We start from the raw sequence: 21,160 nt of genomic DNA, 5'->3' as shown, positions 1-21,160 counted from the left end.
TTTATCAGTTAAAATGCAATTCTTTTTAATGATCCAAATACATCGTGTAGTTTTGTAAAATGGGTCAAATATATCATATTCCTTTAAAACATGTCTAGTCCACTTTATCTTCTTCAAGTCAAACATTTCAAATTTCTAAAAGCTTGAACATGCTTTAGTTTCTGAAAGAAGTTACTGACCTTTTCGAGGGCTGTAATCTGAATGGTTAGCATTCCTGTGTACAGTTCCTTTGTTGTATGCATAGCTTTTATAAACATATCTAGACTCTTTGGGTCCTTATGTAAAAGGGAAGCTGAATATTCATTATATTTTCCCAGAATGAGATGCAAAACAATGGCCTCATCTTTCAGGACAGCTGTGGGCTCCTTCTGAATCTTTTCTAATAGTTGTTCACCCATAGGCAATAGCTGAGAAAGCACCATCTAAAATTTGGAACATTTATTATTAAATAGTTATCTATACTGATAATAGTTTTGCTTGCTTTACAAAGACATCCAAAGATATCATATTGGAAGACTGGGAGCTCAGCCTAGAGAAAAAACCCCAAAATGATGACCTTCTGGACACAGGGATGACTATTAATCCAACTAAGGCACTCGGTCCCCTCTGCTGCTCAGGCTGTAAAGGCCAAACGCTCTAAACCCTTCAGAGATCAGAGGAGAAATAATCTGAGTGTCCCAAGACTTTCTGAAAATAGGAAATACAAACTAAAGTTTTAGACTATAAAAATAAATTTCAGCTTTTTTAAAACACTGCACACTTCCCCAATGTTTCCATCTTGGTATAATTAATATTAATTCAAATTACGTATGTGAAGCCTTTAATAACAAATCAGGAGCCAGCAAGACATGGTTTGCAGACCAAATCCAGAGGACCATCTGCTTTTGTAAACTTTGTTTACCAAAACACAGCCATGCTCATTCGTTTACATACTGTCTGCATCTGCTTTTGCAATATGATGGCAGAGCTGAGTAGCTGCAACAGAGACTGTATGGCACATAGAGCCTAAAATAAGTACTATTTGGTCCTTTACAGAACAAGACTCTCAACTCCTAGTTTAAACTATACCAGGCACAACACAGAGCTGATAAATGCCATCTGTTGGCTCACACCAAGAAAATAAAATCAAATGGTTTTCACTTCACTTTATCCTTCTTTTAGTTCTTTAAGTTGCAGTCAGTCCAAAACTGGTGAAGGACAGAAGCATTTCTGGAACACTAGGATGAGGAACTTTTTCACTGCTCATCAGCACATATCATCATATAAACAAGGGGTTCATAACCTCTTTCTTTTGTATCATAGGCTTCCTCGATAACATACTGAAAGGTATAGATTTTCCCCCTAGAAAAATGTACAACTACATACATTTTAAAAATGAGCAAATGATTTGGGAATGTTCAGACTCTTATGTCCAAATATATTACCTCGGGGAGAATTTTTACCTAAAGAATAGACGTAAACGAACAGTTCTTTCAATAGTGCACTTCAGTGTATTTCCCCACATGACTTTTAAATTCACTTAAAACCAAGTCAGTGATTAGACAGGGATAATAACACACAATTTTCAAATAGAAAGAAACTCACTCTCTCTTTTTCTCCACCCCAACTCTCTCCCCTTCCAAATCAATAAGAAGATTTTCACTTCTAAGTGCATATATGTAACTCTTGCAAATGTCCTCCTTAGAATAATCTTTAGTAACATCATATGGAATGTATAATCCACTCAAATTGCGTATACCTCACTGTTGACTTCCTGAAGTACTTTCATCAGATCTTTTGCAATATAAGATGGGCAACTATATACACAATAAAGTAGGTTTTTCAAAGTTTCAGACAACTTCTGATGAGATTTCAGTTTCTTTTCTCTCTGTAGTTCCTCAAACAAAGTAGCCAAATCCTAGGATACGAAAAAGAAAATTGGATAAAAAAAGGATTAAGGAACTACAAAGGGTGCATGTACTAATTATGGAAGATTCTTTCCCCAATGATGAGACATGGCTCAAAATTTTTCATCTCACCTTGAAACCTTAATAGGAAGGTTATCAATTAGTTAGCTTACCATCTCAGTTAGCTTACCATCAAAAGACAAACATTGCTCTGTTAGCCGATGAAAGGATAGCAGAATGGAAATATGACAGCTATCTTTTTAAAATGCAGCAAGAAAGATCTGCAGACATTGACATCAGTTTCTAAATTCAATGATTTAGTAGATCAAACTCTCTGCAAAGCAAAATGTCAAGAAAGGGGCAAACTGTTCATGTGCACACACAGGCACGTGCACACTCAAACCTTCTTTGCTAATGAGTTTACCTGAACAACGTAGGTGGCATCTGAGGTGATCTCCTCTGCTTTGGGAACCAAATGATCTATTACCAGATGAAACTGGGATGCCACTCCACTGAGGGCCTGCAGACAGTGAACGGCAGCCCTACGGACTTCTTTTACTGGGCTTCCCAAATTAATGAGTAGAGATGTTACCACTAAAACCAAAGGGAAAAAAATTTAAGGAACAATTTAAAAAATTTAACCAGTACAAAATTTAAATAGTACCAAAGGGTATAAGATGAAAAGTTTTCCTACCAAATCAAGCTCCCTCTCCAAAGACTATTCACTGTGTAATTGTTTACAAGTCTAGAAAAATTAGACATACACTAGTGTATTCTTCTGAAAATATGCAAATGAGAGCATAGTACATATACCCTATTCTGCACCAACTGCTATCACATCTCAATGTATTTGGAAGTATTTTCCATATAAGTACACACACATCTAAATGAAATTATCCTTTCAAAATCATACAGCTCTCTGTTGTATTTCGCATATTTTTAAAACCAGTACCTTACTGGTGAAAGTTTAGGTTGTTTCTAGTCTTTTGGCTTTAAAACCGCTGCAACAAACTCATGTGTATATACATCCTTGCAAAGTATGCAGAGTACCCATTTGTGCATCATGCTTTGTGAGTGTTTTGTCCTGAATTGACGTTTGAAAAGGACATTCTTTTACCAACAGAGGACAGTCACACAACACAAAAGACATCTGAGAGACCCATGCAGCCATATACCTGAAGGAAGAGGTGCTGGACCCCTGGGAGGAAGTAGAAGGAGGTAAAGGGATCTCCTCTCCCTGCCTGGCAGCAACCAAGGGCATGGGACCATGCAGCTTGAGAAAAGGCGGTGGAGGCAACTCTCCGTGGGAACACCTTCACTCTCCAAGTTCCCTCACAGCCCGTGGGAAGGCCCCACACAGAGGTGGCTAAGCTATAGTGGGGGTTTCATCAATTCAGCACCCCAGGAGAGCAGATAGCAGGGGCAGAGCGAGAATGCCCCTGGAAGTGGGCACGAAGAAAGCACACCTCCCCTCTACCCCTGCCTGGCAGTCCAGCTCAGCCCATCAGCCAGAGTACCTGCACATATGTTAGAAAAGCAGCAGCTATGAACAAGCGAGCTGGAAATGGCAGAGGGGCCCTGTCAGCATACATTCTAAGGATAGGCACAGACACCAGGGATTGCTGCAGGCTGAGAATACACAGCTCATGACCCACCCTCAGCAGCAGCAGGTGGAATGTGTGACCAGATACTACCACTATATGAAGGCACAAATCCACGCCATCAAACAGTATGGAGATATATATTAATACTCGAGACCAGAAGGAAAATGACAAGCACCCAGAAATCAATCCTGAAGGCACATTTACAATCTAAATGACAGATAATCGAAAACAGCTATCATAAAAAAACTCAGCAAGTTACAAGCAAATACAGACAGACAGTTTAATGAAATCAGGAGCAAAATTAATGAACAGATGGAATCCTTCACAAAAGAGATTGAAACTACAAAGAAAAACCAATCAGAAATGTTGGAGATGAAAAACACGATGGATGAGATAGATAAAAATCCACAATCCCTAAATAACAGAGCTAATATTACGGAGGACAGAATTAGCAGTCTGCAGGACAGACATATAGAAATGATTCAGATGGAGGAGAGAGAACTAAGACTAAAATGAAATGAAGAAATTCTCTGAGAAATATCTGACTCAATTAGGAAATGCAACAGAAGTATTATAGGTATTCCAGAGAGAGAAGAGGAGAATGGAGCAGAGAGCTTGTTCAAAGAAGTAATAGCTGAGAACTCTCAAACCTATGGAAGAAGCTGGAAATACATGTAAAAGAAGCTAAGAGAACTCCTAAATACATCAATGTAAAAAGACCTTCAAGGCATACAGTAGTGAAACTAGCAAAACTAAATGACAAAGAAAAAATATTAAGGGCAGCAAGGCAGAAGAAAATAAGCTACAAGGGAAACCCCGTCAGGCTTTCAGCGAATTTCTCAGCAGAAACCTTACAGGCTAGGACAGAGTGGAATGATATATTCAAAATTCTGAAAGACAAAAACTTTCAGCCAATACTCTATCCAGCAAAAATATCCTTCAGATATGAAAGAGAAATAAAAACTTCCCCAGATAAAGAAAAGCTAAGGGAGTTCGTTGCCACAAGAACCTCCCCTACAAGAAATGATCAAGAAGGCCCTCATACCTGACAAAACAAAAGAAAGGGTTTACAAAGCCTTGAGCAAGAAGATAAATAGGCAGACGAAATCAGAAAATTGCAGCTCTCTATCAGAACAGGTTACCAAACACTTAATTATAACATTAAAGATAAAGGGAAGGAAAACATCAAAAATAAATGTAATCTTACCATTTTAACTACAAACTCACAACACAAGATGGAATAAGTTGTGATAACAGTAACTTAAAAGGGGGAATAGAAAAGGGATGGAATCAGCTTAGACTAAGGAAATAAGAGGTTATCAGAAAATGGACTATCTCATTTATGACATTTTTTATACAAACCTCATGAAAACCACTAAACAAATGATCAGAACAGAGACACAAATGACAAATAGTGAGAAAACCATCATAGAGAACTACCAGACTGAATTGCTAGTCCAAAATACATGGGACAAGATATAAGGGAAATACAGAACAATTGGAAAACGAGTGATAAAACGGGAGCATTAAGCCCTCATGTATCAATAATCACTCTAAATGTAAATGAACTGAATTCTCCAACCAAAAGACACAGAGTGGCAGGACGTATTAAAAAACAAGACCCAACAATATGCTGTCTCCAGGAAACACATTTGAGCTCTAAAAACAAACATAGGCTCAGAGTGAAGACAATACTCCAAACTAATGGCAAACGAAAGCAGGTGTTGCCATACTTATACCAAAGCAGACTTCAAGATAAAACAAGGAACGAGAGACAAAGACAGGCAGTATATAGCGATAAAAGGGACACTCCACCAAGAAGACATAACACTTATAAATATATATGCACCCAACACAGGAGCACCAAAGTACATAAAGCAACTGTTAACAAACCAAAAGGAGGTATTAACAACAACACAATAATAGTAGGGGACCTTAACACCCTGCTTACATCAATGGATAGATCATCCAGACAGAAAGTCAACAAGGAAATAGTGGATTTAAATGAAAAAGTAGACCAGATGGACTTAATAGATATATATAGAGCACTCCCTCCAAAAACACCAGAATACACACTCTTCTCAAGTGCACATGGAATATTCTCAAGGATAGAACATATGTTGGGCAACAAGGCAAGCCTCAATAAATTTAAGAAGATTAAAATCATATAAAGGATATTTTCTGACCAGAATGCTAGGAAACTAGAAATCAACTACAAGAAAAAAGCTGGGAAAGTGACAAATGTGGAGACTAAACATGTTACTGAACAACCAATGGATTACTGAAGAAATTAAAGGAGAAATTAAAAAATATCTGGAGACAAAGGAAAATGAAACTACACCATACCAACTCACATGGGAGGTAGCAAAAGAGGTCTTACAAGAGAAATTCATAGCAATACACGCCCACCTTCACAAAAAAATCTCAAATAAGCAATCGTAAAATACACCTAACAGAATTAGAAAAAGAAGAACAAATAAAGCCCAAGGTCAGCAGAAGGAGGAAAATAATAAAAATTAGAGCAGAAGTAAATGAAATTGAAACAACAACAACAAAAAAACAGTAGAAAGGATCAATGAAACAAACAGCTGGTTCTTTGAGAAGATAAACAAAAGTGACAAACCCTTAGCCAGACTCAGAAAAAAAGGGAGACGGCTCAAAGAAATAAAATTAGAAATGAGAGAGGAGAAGTTACAATGGATACTACAGAAATACAAAAGATAAGAAAATACTATGAAAAACTATATGCCAATAAACTGCACAACCTAGAAAAAATGGATAAATTCATAGACTCATACAACCTCCCAAAACTGAATCAAGAAGAAACAGAGAATCTGAATAGAAAAATCACAAATAAAGAGATTGAAACAGTCATTAAAAACCTCCCAAAAAATAAAAGTCCAGGACCAGATGGCTTCTCTGGAGAATTCTACCAAACATACAAAGAAGATTTAATACCTATCCTTCTCAAGCTATTCCAAAAAGCTGAAGAAGATTGAACACTTCCTAACACATTTTACGAGGCCAAGATCATCCTGATCCCAAAGCCAGACAGGGACAACACAAAGAAGGAAAATTACAGTCCAATATCGCTGATGAACATAGATGTAAAAATCCCCAAGAAAATACTGGCAAACCAAATACAGTAATATATTAAAAAGACCATACACCACGATCAAGTGGGATTGATACCAGGGATGCAGGGATGGTTCAACATCCACAAATCAATGTGATACACCACATTAACAAAATGAGAAATAAAAACCACATGATCATCTCTATAGACACAGAGAAATCACTTGACAAGATCCAACATCCATTTATGATAAAAACTCTCAATAAAATGGGTATAGAAGGAAAGTACCTCAACATAATAAAGGTCATATATGACAAACCCACAGCCAACATCATACTCAATGGGGAAACTGAAAGCCATCCCTCTGAGAAGAGGAACAAGACAAGGGTACCCACTCTTGCCACTCTTATTCAACAGAGTACTGGAGGTTTTCGCCACAGCAATTAGGCAAGAAAAAGAAATAAAAGGTATCCAAATAGGCAATGAACAAGTGAAACTCTCACTGTTTCTAGATGATGATTCTATATATAGAATACCCTAAAGAACCCACCAAGAAAGTTTTAGAAATAATAAATGAATATGGTCAAGTTGCAGGATACAAAATCAACATACAAAAATCAGTTGCGTTTCAATACACCAACAACAAAGTAGCAGAAAGAGAAATTAAGAACACAAATGCATTTACAATTGCAACAAAAAGAATAAAATACCTAGGAATAAGCTTAACCAAAGAGGTGAAAGACCTGTACACTGAAAATTATAAAACATTGTTGAAAGAAATAGAAGGCACAAAGAAATGGTAAGATAATAGTTAAAATGTCCATAGTTCCTAGAGCAATCTAAAATTCAATGCAATCCCTATCAAAGTTCCAATGACATTTTTCACAGAAATAGAACAGAGAATCCTAAAATTTACATGGAACAACAAAAGACCTCGAACAGCCAAAGCAATCCCGAGAAAAAAGAACAAAGCTGGAGGAATCACACTCCCTGATTTCAAGATACACTACAAAGCTATAGTAATCAAAACAGCACGGTACTGGTACAAAAACAGACACAAAGATCAATGGAACAGAACGGAGAGCCCAGAAATAAACCCATACAGCTATGGGCAGCTAATTTTCAACAAGGGAGCCAAGAACATACAATGGAGAAAGCAAAGTCTCTTCAGTAAATAGCGTTGGGAAGACTGGACAACCACATGCAAAAGAATGAAAGTAGACCATTACCTTACACCAAATACAAAAATTAACTCAAAATGGTTTAAAGACTTGAATGTAAGACCTGAAACCATGAAACATCTAGAAGAAACACAGTCAGTATGCTCTTCGACATCGGTCTTAGCAGCATATTTTCAAGTAACATGTCTGAGTGGGCAAGAGAAACAGGAGAAAAAATAAACAAATGGGACTACATCAAACTAAAAAGCTCTGCATAGCAAAGGAAACCATCAAAAAAACGAAAAGACAATCTAACGACTGGGAGAAGATATTTGCTAAGAATGTATATCATAAGGGGTTAATATCCAAAATATATAAAGAACTCATACACCTCAACAACAAAAAACCTGACAACCCAATTAAAAAATGGGCAAAAGATCTGAACAGACATTTCTCCAAACACGATATACCGATCGCCAAAAGGCATGTTCAATATCACTAATTACCAGGGAAATGCAAATCAAAACTACAATCAGATATCACCTCACACCCATCAGAATGGCTATAATTAACAAGACAGGAAACAACGAGTGTTGGAGAGGATGTGGAGAAAAGGGAACCATCATACACTGCTGCTGGGAGTGCAACCTGGTGCAGCGACTTTGGAAAACAGTATGGAGATTCCTCAGAAAATTAAGAATAGAACTACCCTATGATCCAGCTATTCTACTGCTGGGAATTTATCCAAAGAACATGAAAACACAAAAACATAAAGATACATGCACCCCTATGTTCATCACAGCATTATTCACAATAGCCAAGACTTGGAAGCAACCTAGGTACCCAGCAAGGGATGAATGGATAATAAAGATGTGATATATATACACAATGGAATACCACCCAGCCATAAGAAATGATGAAATTCGGCCAGTTCTGACAACATGGATGGAGCTTGAGGGTACTATGAGCAAAATAACTCAGAGGGAGAAAGTCAAATACTGTATGATGCCACTCATAAACAGAAGATAAAAGCAACAACAAACAAATACATAGAGACAGAGACTGGATTGGTGGTTACCAGAGGGGAAGGGGGGAGGGAGGAAGGCAAAGGGGGTGATTAGGCACATGTGTGTGGTGACGGAGAGTAAGTAATCTTTGGGTGATAAACATGGTCTAATCTACACAAATATCGAAACAGAATGTTGTACATCTGAAATTTATATAATGTTATAAATCAATGTTACTGCAATAAAAAATTTAAAAAAGAAAAAACTTTCTAAAAAGTAAATCCACCTGAAATAGGGACTGCTACTTTATAGTAAGTGTAGAGAAACAATTACATTCATGGGATTTTATTTTTTTATTTTTTATTTTTTTTATTAATGTTATGATGGATTACAAGCTTGTGAAATTTCAGTTGTACATTTTTGTTAGTCATGTTGTGGGTACACCACTTCCCCCTCCGTGCCCTCCCCCCACCCCCCCTTTTCCCTGGTAACCACCGATCAGATCTCCTTCTCAATATACTAATTTCCACCTATGAGTGGAGTCATATAGAGTTCGTCTTTCTCTGACTGACTTATTTCGCTTAACATAATGCCCTCGAGGTCCATCCACATTGTTGTGAATGGGCCAATTTCGTCTTTTTTTATGGCTGAGTAGTATTCCATTGTGTATATATACCACATCTTCTTTATCCAATCATCAGTTTCTGGGCATGTAGGCTGGTTCCACGTCTTGGCTATTGTAAATAATGCTGCGATGAACATAGGGGTGCAACGGACTCTTGAGATATCTGATATCAGGTTCTTAGGATAGATACCCAGTAATGGGATGGCTGGGTCATAGGGTATTTCTATTTTTAACTTTTTGAGAAATCTCCATACTGTTTTCCATAGTGGCTGTACCAGTTTGCATTCCCACCAACAGTGTATGAGGGTTCCTCTTTCTCCACAACCTCTCCAACATTTGTCGTTCTTGGTTTTGGATGTTTTTGCCAATCTAACGGGGGTAAGGTGATATCTTAGTGTAGTTTTGATTTGCATTTCCCTGATGATTAGCGATGATGAACATCTTTTCATGTGTCTATTGGCCATATTCATATCTTCTTTTGAGAAATGTCTGTTCATGTCCTCTGCCCATTTTTTGATCGGGTTGTTTGTTTTTTTGTTGTTAAGCAGTGTGAGTTCTTTGTATATTATGGAGATTAACCCTTTGTCGGATAAGTGGCTTGTAAATATTTTTTCCCAATTAGTGAGCTGTTTTTTTGTTTCAATTCTGTTTTCCCTTGCCTTGAAGAAGCTCTTTAGTCTGATGAAGTCCCATTTGTTTATTCTTTCTATTGTTTCCCTCAACTGAGGAGTTACAGTGTCCGAAAAGATTCTTTTGAAACTGATGTCAAAGAGTGTACTGCCTATATTCTCTTCCAAAAGACTTATTGTCTCAGGCCTAATCTTTAGGTCTTTGATCCATTTTGAGTTTATTTTGGTGTGTGGTGAAAAAGAATGGTCGATTTTCAATCTTTTGCATGTGGCTGTCCAGTTTTCCCAGCACCATTTGTTGAAGAGACTTTCTTTTCTCCATTGTAGGCCCTCTGCTCCTTTGTCGAAGATTAGCTGTCCATAGATGTGTGGTTTTATCTCTGGGCTTTCAATTCTGTTCCATTGATCTGTGGACCTGTTTTTGTACCAGTACCATGCTGTTTTGATCACTGTAGCTTTGTAGTATGTTTTGAAATCAGGGATTGTGATTCCGCCCGCTTTGTTTTTCTTGCTCAAGATTGCTTTAGCAATTCGTGGTCTTTTGTTCCCCCATATGAATTTTAGGATTGTTTGTTGAATTTCTGTGAAGAATGTTCTTGGGATTCTGATTGGGATAGCATTGAATCTGTATATTGCTTTGGGTAGTATGGACATTTTAACTATGTTTATTCTTCCAATCCATGTGCAAGGAATGTCTTTCCATCTCTTTATGTCATCGTCAATTTCTTTCAAGAAAGTCTTGTAGTTTTCATTGTATAGATCCTTCACTTCCTTGGTTAAGTTTATCCCAAGGTATTTTATTCTTTTCGTTGTGATTGTGAATGGGATAGAGTTCTTGAGTTCTTTTTCTGTTAGTTTATTGTTAGTGTATAGAAATGCTACTGATTTATGCACGTTAATTTTATACCCTGCTACTTTGCTGTAGTTGTTGATTATTTCTAATAGTTTTTCTGTGGATTCTTTGGGGTTTTCTATGTATAAGATCATGTCGTCTGCAAACAACGTGAGTTTTACTTCTTCGTTACCTATTTGGATTCCTTTTATTTTTTTTTCCTGCCGAATTGCTCTGGCCAGCACCTCCAGTACTATGTTGAATAGGAGTGGTGAAAGTGGGCACCCTTGTCTTGTTCCTGTCCTCAGAGGGATGGCTTTCAGCTTTTGTCCATTGAGTATGATGTTGGCTGTGGGTCTATCATATATGGCCTTTATTATGTTGAGGTACTTTCCTTCTATACCCATTTTACTCAGGGTTTTTATCATAAATGGGTGTTGGATCTTGTCGAATGCTTTCTCTGCGTCTATTGAGATGATCATGTGGTTTTTGTTTTTCATTTTGTTGATGTAGTGTATCACGTTGATTGACTTGCGGGTGTTGAACCATCCCTGTGTCCCTGGTATAAATCCCACTTGATCATGGTGTATAATCTTTTTGATGTATTGCTGTAATCGGTTTGCCAAAATTTTGTTGAGGATTTTTGCATCTATGTTCATCAGTGATATCGGCCTGTAGTTCTCCTTCTTTGTGTTGTCCTTGTCGGGTTTGGGGATCAGAGTGATGTTGGCTTCATAGAATGTGTTAGGGAGTTCTCCATCTTTCTCAATTTTCTGGAACAGTTTGAGGAGAATAGGTATTAAGTCTTCTTTGAATGTTTGGTAGAATTCTCCAGAGAAGCCGTCTGGTCCTGGACTCTTGTTTTTGGGGAGGTTTTTGATTACCGTTTCTATTTCCTTACTTGTGATTGGTCTATTCAGATTCTCCATTTCTTCCTGATTCAGTTTGGGGAGATTGTAGGAGTCTAGGAATTTGTCCATTTCTTCCAAGTTGTCCAATTTGTTGGCCATGGGATTTTATTTTTCAAGTAAAACTTTAAATTGTTTCTTTACCTTACATTTTACAAAAGTTTGGTTACAACTGTAATTATGTGCTCTTTCAAGGAGCTAATAAAAGATAAACATTGAGAAATTGTTCTGGGAAAAGTGTACGGTCATTCACTTTGCTTTCACAGAATACATATAAAGAGTGATTTTGGAATTGAAAAAATAATCAAGAACATCTTCAAATTTCCCAAGGGCCATTCTTATTCCTGACACTAAAGTCATTCCATCATCCTCATCTACTTTCTCATTTTCAATCACTATAGGGTCTAATTTTGCCAGATATTCTTATTTGCCAACAGCTTTGCAAGTCGATCCACTTTTCAATATCATATTCATCAACTTCATGAAATTCTTTTGCAAAATTTGCAATTCTACTTTATAAAAAATATAAATTTTATTTTTTTAGTGTTTCGTGAGTAGGTGCCCAACCTGAAAATGACTTACACCTGATAAAAGAGATAAATCCAGGAGGATTGAGTGGAGACCCATTTTATAAGTAGTCAATTGACTGCTGAATTGTATTATGATGGTTTGGCTTTCCTATATAACCCTGTAACTGCTGAAGCTCAGGAAATGAATAGTTGGATATTAATAACCCATGACTAACCATCTGCTATTTCTATTATTTGTTTTGGTGAGATTTTACAATTGACATTCATATCTTAAAAGCAATACTTAGATGTAATCAGAAATAGTTGGGAAAGAGAGAGAGAGTGCACACTATTTAAAAAAAAAATTAACAAAAGAAATTCTCCAAACTACACCCTTCATACACTACATATAGAGAAAGCATTAACAGTTTGTCATGACAGAACATAACAATGCCACTTGCAATACCTGGAGAAGCTATGGATGCCAGTTTGTGTTTATATTGTGCCTTCTGAGAAGAGAGCATCACACAACCTATATAAAGAGCTTGAGTCTGCAGCACTGTTTCCACGCTGTAGTTAAGTGGATTTGAAAGGCTAGAACCATAGGTCCATAAAACAGAAAAGAACCTGAATAACTGAAAAACATCTTCTAGATGTACCTAAATTGAAAAAAAAGAAGATAGTGAAGTTTAACTTTCACTCATACACAGCAGTTCCAAATCCTCTGTTCACTAGTACAATTACAGAAAACAATTTATTGCAATGTTTTGCTTTGTCTAGTCACTTAAAATTATTCTACACTTGGTATTTTAACCAACTGAGAAGGATGTAAATGAATCCAGAGGACTGATATCCAAAGGACTCACCATAATTTTGCACTTGAACACATTTAACAAAAAAAGAAAGAGGACACTAAGCAGAAAACCAATACAAGAGTGATGCTGGGGAAGTCTCATTAAGAAAGTACTTCAGAGATGGAGTGAGCAACGTCAACTGTGTTAAATGTCGCCAAGAGGGCAAGTAAGACAAGAACAAAGAACTGGCCATTGGACCTGACAACATGGAGGTCACTGGGGCTGTGATGAACTTTCTCAACTGAGTGACTTTGCATATCCTAAATCATCTCTCTAAACATCAGTTTCTCTTTGGTAATGGCATCAATCAAACAAACAGATTGACTGGGCTGATGTGATGATTAAATATATTACAGGCCTAACACATTAGTAGGCATGCAGCAATGTTAGTCTCTGTCCAACTTTCTGATTGGTGTCATGATTACAGTACTGCTTAATAGGGCCCATGTTTATTATCACATACTCTTCACTATTTGTCTACTTTTGTTTTCATTAAAAACTGTTATTACTGAAACAATCTGCAATATCTTCTAAAAGAGAAGAGTATGCCTGAAAAAGATGAGCCCAGTACCTTTATGAAAAGTTTCATCAGAACTCTGAAATGAATGGCATCAGCACCACTGAGTATCATCTCAAAGAGCCCAATAAGCAAGTGCAGATAGTCTCTGCTGTCTTCTTTCAGTTGTTCAGGGTTCCACCAAATGTCATCTATGTGAACACGAAGAGAAAGGGAAACGATGAACGAACTTATGAGGACACACTGCTGGGAACTTTTCACTCAAGACAAAAAACAGTCGTGGAGTCAATAATCCAGTTTTCCAGAATATCACATTCAAAAGAGTCACACCTTGTCCTACCTTTAGGAAAAGATTTAGGAGCCTTTAGTGCGTGAATAAAGTTTTTCAGTGAAAAGACGAGTAAAACTGAGTCCTCCACAGCAATCCTCTGGGCAGTGTTGAGCTGTTCTATGTAATTTGCCCACAGCTCCACTGGAATTCCTCTGTCCATCATCAGCTCAAAATGCCATTCTGAGGGGATTTCCTGAATTGGTAAAGGAATCGAAAACAGCACAAATTGAAAGGGGTTCTGCACATGGGTTATATAGGTGGACTGCAATGGATATATGACTGAGCAATATGCAAAATTTTGTCTACATGTGCATTTAGCAGGGGAGAGGATTAATAGCTTTAATCAGATTTTTAAAGAGGTCTAACCACTCTTCACAAGAAAAGACATAAGTAAGTTAACCATGGCTTCATTTTATCTATGTTTCTGAAAACATCATTCCTAAAAACAAATGTTATTCACATAAATTATGTTTCTTAAATGGCACATTTCTAAAAAGAAAGATAAGGAGTTGGATTTCTGCAAGATCTTTAAAGGGACTTTCCTCATTTCACATTTTTACTGCTAATCTGAAGCAAGTACGTGGTAAAATCTGCAAACTTGCAGATGTACTAAACAAATAGCAAAATGTCAAGGTGTTTAGAAATAACGCTGCAAATGCCAAAGCATGAGAAAAGTGCAGGAACATAACAATGAGACCGCGTACAGGCAAGGGGAGGGTAATAACTTGGAAGGAAAATAATCCAAAGCGAGACTTCTAAGATAATGTCTTTAGTGAGGGATTTCATGGGCTCAATGTGCTGCTACAGCCGAAAAGATGCTCATGACTCCCAGAAACGGTATTCAACATAAAACAATGTTGTCTAGGTATACATAAAACACTCAATTTGTCCACACTTTTAACAGTGGGAAGAAATACAGTTCAGGTTACCACACTTTACAAAAGATAATAAAGAACGAAGAGCCTATCTAGGCTACTTGTTAGAATACGAACATTCATTCTTCTTAAGTTTACACAATTTTAGCACACAATGGCTATGACCAGAACTTGCAAAATCATGAGGGTAAATGTAAATGTGAAAAAGATGTGATTTGTTTAGCAAATCCTATAATGAGGAGCCTCTGAAGTTTGGAGGACAAACAAAAACAAAATACTATCACATATAGCAAATGTTAAAAGAAGTAATATTATTACCTTAAGATGTGGTACTAAGTTAAACATAAACAACTGAAACAGCCTCCTTATTAATACTGTCAGAGACAAGAGCAGCTGGCAAAATCCAAATCTAACATAATATTAAAATAATACAAAAGATCTATTTTTAGTAGACAATAGAATGAAGTAATATTTCGTTTAAGCACTAACATATCTAGCGAATTCTTCATCACAAGATGTAGTTAAGTATAGCTTGCAAAATTATGCAACAAAGATGATACAGGGAAGAGTCAACCAGCAGAGACAAAACATTACAACCCCGAACTTCTAGGATTCAATTAAATTTTCTGCAAAAGGAAGAGAGTGCCTCATTCACTACCTACTGCTACCCAAGGCCGCTCCACATTTCACCCCTAGCATCCAAAGACTCAGCATTTCAGCCTCCAATCTTCAGTTCTGCTGTGATGACCAGGCCAGGCTGTGACTACTCAACGTCCCTTCCTCCAGACACCGTGCACTCCTTACCACTGCAGTGATGACACTTTCGAGCTTCTTTATTTTTTTCTGCAATAAACTGAAGACTCTTATCGCAAACGGAAAGTGAGTTTCTTTTAAAGATGAACAGCAAGAGACAAGCACAGACATGATCACGTGAAAAGTCACTTTCTGTTTCAGGTTGAAGGACTCCTTTTCTCCAACGCTTATTAAATCCTCCACCTTGAAAAATAAACATACTCCATTATCGGTAGCTCTTGGTTTGCATAAAACAATTTTCTCTACTTCAGGCCTATCTAGATACTATGTATTTTACATTTAAAGTGAGATGACAAATGTAAAGCCTTAAACAAGTAGTAAGCACTGATTTCTAAGTAATTATAAACATAAATAATTTCAAAACTTCTAAAGAACATAATTGCACTTCCTAACCTGACGTTTTTAAATTACACACGTAACACCTTCACAAAGGTTTGTTTACTAAGGCAAAAGAAATTTTCTCCTCTTTTAGCTTATATTTTGCTATTTTAACAAAAAGTATGACTTCAATATTTTAAATGAGAGGAAAAACGGAAGTTGAAAAAGTACACATTCTTACTGGTCCAATATAAAACCACAAGGGAAAAAATTAAATTATGTAAAATGTTAAAGATTTTCAAACAATCTGCGGAATATACTAAACAATACTATCCATGTTTAAAGCAAAGTACTCAAGAATGCAAAACATTTTTAAAAAGAAGAACAATCTAGTAAAGCATACACTGAGAATCTACTAAGATTATGGGAAGGAAATCTTGAGGGCGGACTTGAACAGCAAACCTACCATCTTTAACATTGAAGAAGGGTCCCCTGAATTTATATTCTCAGCCAGCAACTCAATCATCTTCTGATTTGCGACACCAATTAGTTTTCCTGACTTGGTGCTTTTAATCACATTTTCAAGAGCTGTTAAAAAAAGAAAGAATTGAACACCAAAGGCCCCTCGTGGCACCAAGACTCACGTAAAGAATCATGTAGAGTAAGGAATTTAGGCAAAATTTTTACAATTTCCCTATGAAGGTTTGCTTTTTATTTTTCCTTTTATCCAATTCTGATCAGCTAGCTTCCTTTTCAATGTATACTTTATATGTTAACAAAAAGTTGTAAAATTTTGCTGGCATATAACAAACATAATTTCAAATAATAATTATAGCCAATTTTAAATTGTAGTTATCTTCTTTATAAAGTGTTACCTATTCACTGTTTCTAAAAAAAAAACCCTGAATTTCTTACCTTCTTTCCAGCCTCTTAACATAGGATGCAGAGAGCAAATTCCTGATTTTGATAAATGTATCGCGATTTTCATCTCAGCAGATTCCATATCATCATTGTCGATGATCATAAATGGCAACAGATGCACCACCACCTGATTTGACAACTGATCATTTTCACTCAGTATCTCTTCTTTAATTAGTATGTCTGCTGCTATCTCAAGTACCTTGTACCTAAAACGTATGTAAACACATTTGGTTGAGAGACACCCCAGAGACTTCAATTCAGCAAGAAATCATCATTACATTATCCAGCTCAACCGACATCATCCTGGTCTCCTTACCAAACACAGCATTCAGAGACACCAAAACATCACTTAAAATCCATGCTAATCAAGGAGTTATTTGGGACAGTAATTTTAAATTAACTTTGTCAAATCTTTTTTTCTGAGAAATCATTAGGTTAACTAGAACACAAAACATAATATCACACTCTGTCTCAACTCCACAAGAAATCAGATTCACTCATAAGTTCAAAAAACATTATCTGAACACATTACTATGTGCTAAGAACTAACTATGATAGGTACAAAAATCTGTAAGACATGCTCTCATCCACTAAGTATAGTCATTTTTCCCATGCAAAAAGTTTAGGTGCCAAAAATAAAATAACCAGAACTCAGCAAATATTACAGAAAGGTATTGTGTGCCTCTGAGCTTAATTTTTGTTTAATATATTTGTATTTGTTTTTAATTATAAACTGGTATCTTAGCCTTGTAAAAAAAAATCAAACTAGGATTATATAAAGTAGAAAATTAAAGCTCCTTCCCGGGGCCGGCCCGGTGGTGCATCAGTTAAGTTCGCATGTTCTGCTTCAGGGGCCTGGGGTTTGCTGGTTCGGATCCCGGGTGTAGACATGGCACGCTATGCTGTGGTAGGCATCCCACATATAAAGTAGAGGAAGATGGGCACGGATGTTAGCTCAGGGCCAGTCTTCCTCAGCAAACAGAGGAGGACTGGCAGTAGATGTTAGCTCAGGGCTAATCTTCCTCAAAAAAAAAAAAAAAAGCTCCTTCCCATTCTATTTTCCAGATTTCAGTGTTATATCATACATTATATACTACTTTTTCCATTTTATTAAGAAAAATTTCAAACATACAGAATAGTATAATGAGCCCATACAAACTCAAATAAATTACTTTTATAGAGCAAGAATGTTACATTAAGATCCATTCCACTACCATGACCAAAGGGTCACACAACTCAATTGTAAATTGCAAAAATGTAAAAAAAAATCAAAGTGAACTTGATTTAAGAATTCATCAATTCAAAATAGTATGAGGGGAAATGAATACATACCATCCCCTATTTTTTGAAAGTTCTGCTCTTCGAAAGAGATTCAGAAGATTTGAAATGGTCACTTCTGAACTAAAGTGTTGTTTGAAAATCTAGAGGGGAAAAAAATATCCATGAGTAAATTTTTACTTGCTTCAAATACATATGGTGCTTGTTACATGAACTTTAAAAAATAATGAATTATAAAGAACTTATCTCCCACGAATTCTAGTATAATTTCAAAGTTTTAAGAAAGCAATTTCTTAAAAGTGGCATTCATGAGCCAATTTGCCATGATCCCGAAGTACTTATTTACTACTAACAAAAATTCACAAAGCACTTTTCCATTTTGAAGAACTTCCCTATATATAAAATTGCGCAGTCTAATTACTCCCATGAGCTTTCCCCGAGGCTTAAGTCTGTGGTCTCCAGAGATCAAATATCTCCAAAAATATTCCTGCCTAAAGCAAAGCATCATGAGAGAAGGGCAAGAAGATATTTACAAACAAAACGTGCATTTCAAAGAACAAATTCACTCACCTCAAAAGCACTTATGGCCGATAAAACAACATCTATACTATCATCACCTAATCGGGTTAAAACAGCTTCTTTTATGAAAGACTCATCGATACTCTCCTGAGCAAGAGAAAAAAAATACTAATTTAGTTGTTGCTAAAACCTCTTAAGACTTTACACTAGAAAGAAAGCATAGTTTTGTGAAAAGCAGACCAGAACATCCATCAAGGAACAGACTCTGCCCTGGATGTGAACTCAAACACCAGGCACACTTGCATTCAATCAGATAATCTCTAAAGGTCCTTTTTATTTATTTATCTATATTTTTTTGCTGAGAAACATTCACCCTGAGCTAACATCTGTGCTAATCCTCCTCTATTTTGTATGCAGGTTGCCATCACAGCATGGCCACCAACAAGTGGTGTAGGCCCACATCGGCAAACCAAACCTGGGCTGCCAAAGTGGAGCATGCCAAAATTAACCACCAGGCCACAGGGCTGGCCCCTAAAGGTCCTTTTTAGATGAATAATTATTTGGTACAAACATTTCCCAGGGGCCAGCCCGGTGGCGCAGCGGTTAAGTGCGCATGTTCCACTTCTCGGCAGTCCAGGGTTTGCTGGTTCAGATCCCGGGTGCGGACATGGCACCGCTTGGCAAAAGCCATGCTGTGGTAGGCGTCCCACATATAAAGCAGAGGAAGATGGGCATGGACGCTAGCTCAGGGCCAGTCTTCCTCAGTGAAAGAGAAGGACTGGCAGGAGTTAGCTCAGGGCTAATCTTCCTCAAAACAAACAAACAAACAAAAACATTTACCAGTTTCCACCGAAAATATTATAAAATATGTAGAATCAAAATATAATTTTTTCATTAAAAAGTTCATCTTACTAAAATGAGAGCCCAGATACTGAGAGCGCGTAGACTAAAGAAGCAGAACGTCCAGGTCTAATCCTAGCTCTAGCATTTCCCAGCTGACCTCGAGCAAGTTACTGAACCTTTTTAGGCCTCACTACAGTCATGTGTCGCTTAACGACAGGGATTTGTTCTGAGAAATGCCTTCTTAGGCCATTTCTCATTGTGTGAACATCACAGAGTGTACTTACACAAACCTAGATGTTACAGCCTACTACACACCTAGGCTATCTGGTACTAATCTTAGGGGACCACTATCATACATGTGGTCCATCCCTGACCGAAGTGTCATTATGCAGCACAAGACTGTATTCTCATCTATAAAACAGGGCTAATAACAGTACCTACCTCAAAAGGTTGTTAGAGGATTAAATAATACATGTCAGTGCTTAGAATAGTGTCCTACACATAGTAAGTACTACTAGACGTTAGTTGTTATCATCATCAAGATTTTTACAATAAAGACATGCACTGAGAAGCCAGTCTTCCAAAAAACTCCTATTTTTTTAAGTAACAAAAGAAAATAGAGCATATAAACATTCACAGTAACAGAAAACTAAGACTGCTAATTAACCTGAATATATGTCCCTACTCGCAGGTGATGAAAACTAAATAATCCTACAGAAAAAATACAGGTCACTCTGTTGAGAGAGAAAACTAAAATCCCTAGAATTCATAAAACTGAAGTCAAAGTTTCATGTATCAAATGCCACCAAAATTTTCTCAAGAGCTAACAAGTAGCCAAATATCCCAATCTGGAATTCTAGAATAGAACCTAAGACCTATCACTGATGGAGAAGGGAAAATGAAATCAAAGCATGCAAAGAAAGACAACCGCAATTATAATACTGAAGCCTGTGTCAAATGTATACAGCGCCCTTCCCTGAAAAACCAACCAGAACCAGAGGATGGGGAGGAAGGAATTAAGAGTAAAAGAAGGAAGGATAAGAACAGCTTCAGGAATATTAGGAGATTCCAGGAATCCCTTTCTTATTCCAGGCACTGAAATCTTCCTCTTATAACAAACACCTGTAAGCAATGAGTTTAATTATCCAACAAATCAGTAACGCGAACCTATCAGCAATCTGTGAAAGAAACCTAGAAACCTAATTCATGCCACATTGGAAATGAATTAAATAAAGCAGTATTTTTCAAATTTGAGTACTACAGCAACCATTTAAAAAAAAAAATTCTTAGAGACCCTAATGTGGCTTTTATTATTTATATACCAATTTAAAAATTAAGTATACCTCCTTAAAAATACAGAAAAATAACACAAAAATATTAAAAATATAAAACAAAGTTTGTAAGTCAAATATTTAAAAAACCCTGTAAAACCAGTAAAATTCAAATTGCGATGAATTCAATGTAGCTGAAATTAAATCCCACTTATAATTTGAATCTGGTTTTAATTGCCATGACAAAAATTCTACAGAATGCTGATACTACCATGTACTACGAGGAAACTAAACTCTACCACCACTCTTCTTTAGTCCAGAAATTTTCCAGATATGCAAATAGTAGTACATAAGATGGTTTTAGACACTATACAGATGAACATT

The 21,160-nt window shown here is 36.7% G+C and overlaps 1 protein-coding gene across 1 annotated transcript in view; it reads right to left on the bottom strand.

The window, feature by feature from the left end:
• HEATR1 (HEAT repeat containing 1) overlaps positions 1–21,160 on the bottom strand; it is a 54,335-nt gene that overhangs the window by 20,286 nt on the left and 12,889 nt on the right. Inside the window, exons 13-23 of the mRNA XM_014846525.3 lie at positions 18,714–18,809; positions 18,198–18,286; positions 16,860–17,071; positions 16,411–16,532; positions 15,618–15,809; positions 13,948–14,131; positions 13,662–13,798; positions 12,703–12,895; positions 2,311–2,480; positions 1,739–1,897; positions 180–422 (exon numbers count right to left, since the gene is read on the bottom strand). Coding sequence (XP_014702011.3) covers positions 180–422; positions 1,739–1,897; positions 2,311–2,480; positions 12,703–12,895; positions 13,662–13,798; positions 13,948–14,131; positions 15,618–15,809; positions 16,411–16,532; positions 16,860–17,071; positions 18,198–18,286; positions 18,714–18,809 — 1,797 coding nt within the window. The remainder of the gene's footprint in view (positions 1–179; positions 423–1,738; positions 1,898–2,310; positions 2,481–12,702; positions 12,896–13,661; positions 13,799–13,947; positions 14,132–15,617; positions 15,810–16,410; positions 16,533–16,859; positions 17,072–18,197; positions 18,287–18,713; positions 18,810–21,160) is intronic.

This window comes from Equus asinus, chromosome 2, assembly GCF_041296235.1.
Source record: "Equus asinus isolate D_3611 breed Donkey chromosome 2, EquAss-T2T_v2, whole genome shotgun sequence".
Taxonomy (NCBI): Eukaryota; Metazoa; Chordata; class Mammalia; order Perissodactyla; family Equidae; genus Equus; species Equus asinus.
The sequence above is the reverse complement of the archived record's forward strand: the minus strand, read 5'-3'. Positions and strand labels throughout refer to the sequence as shown.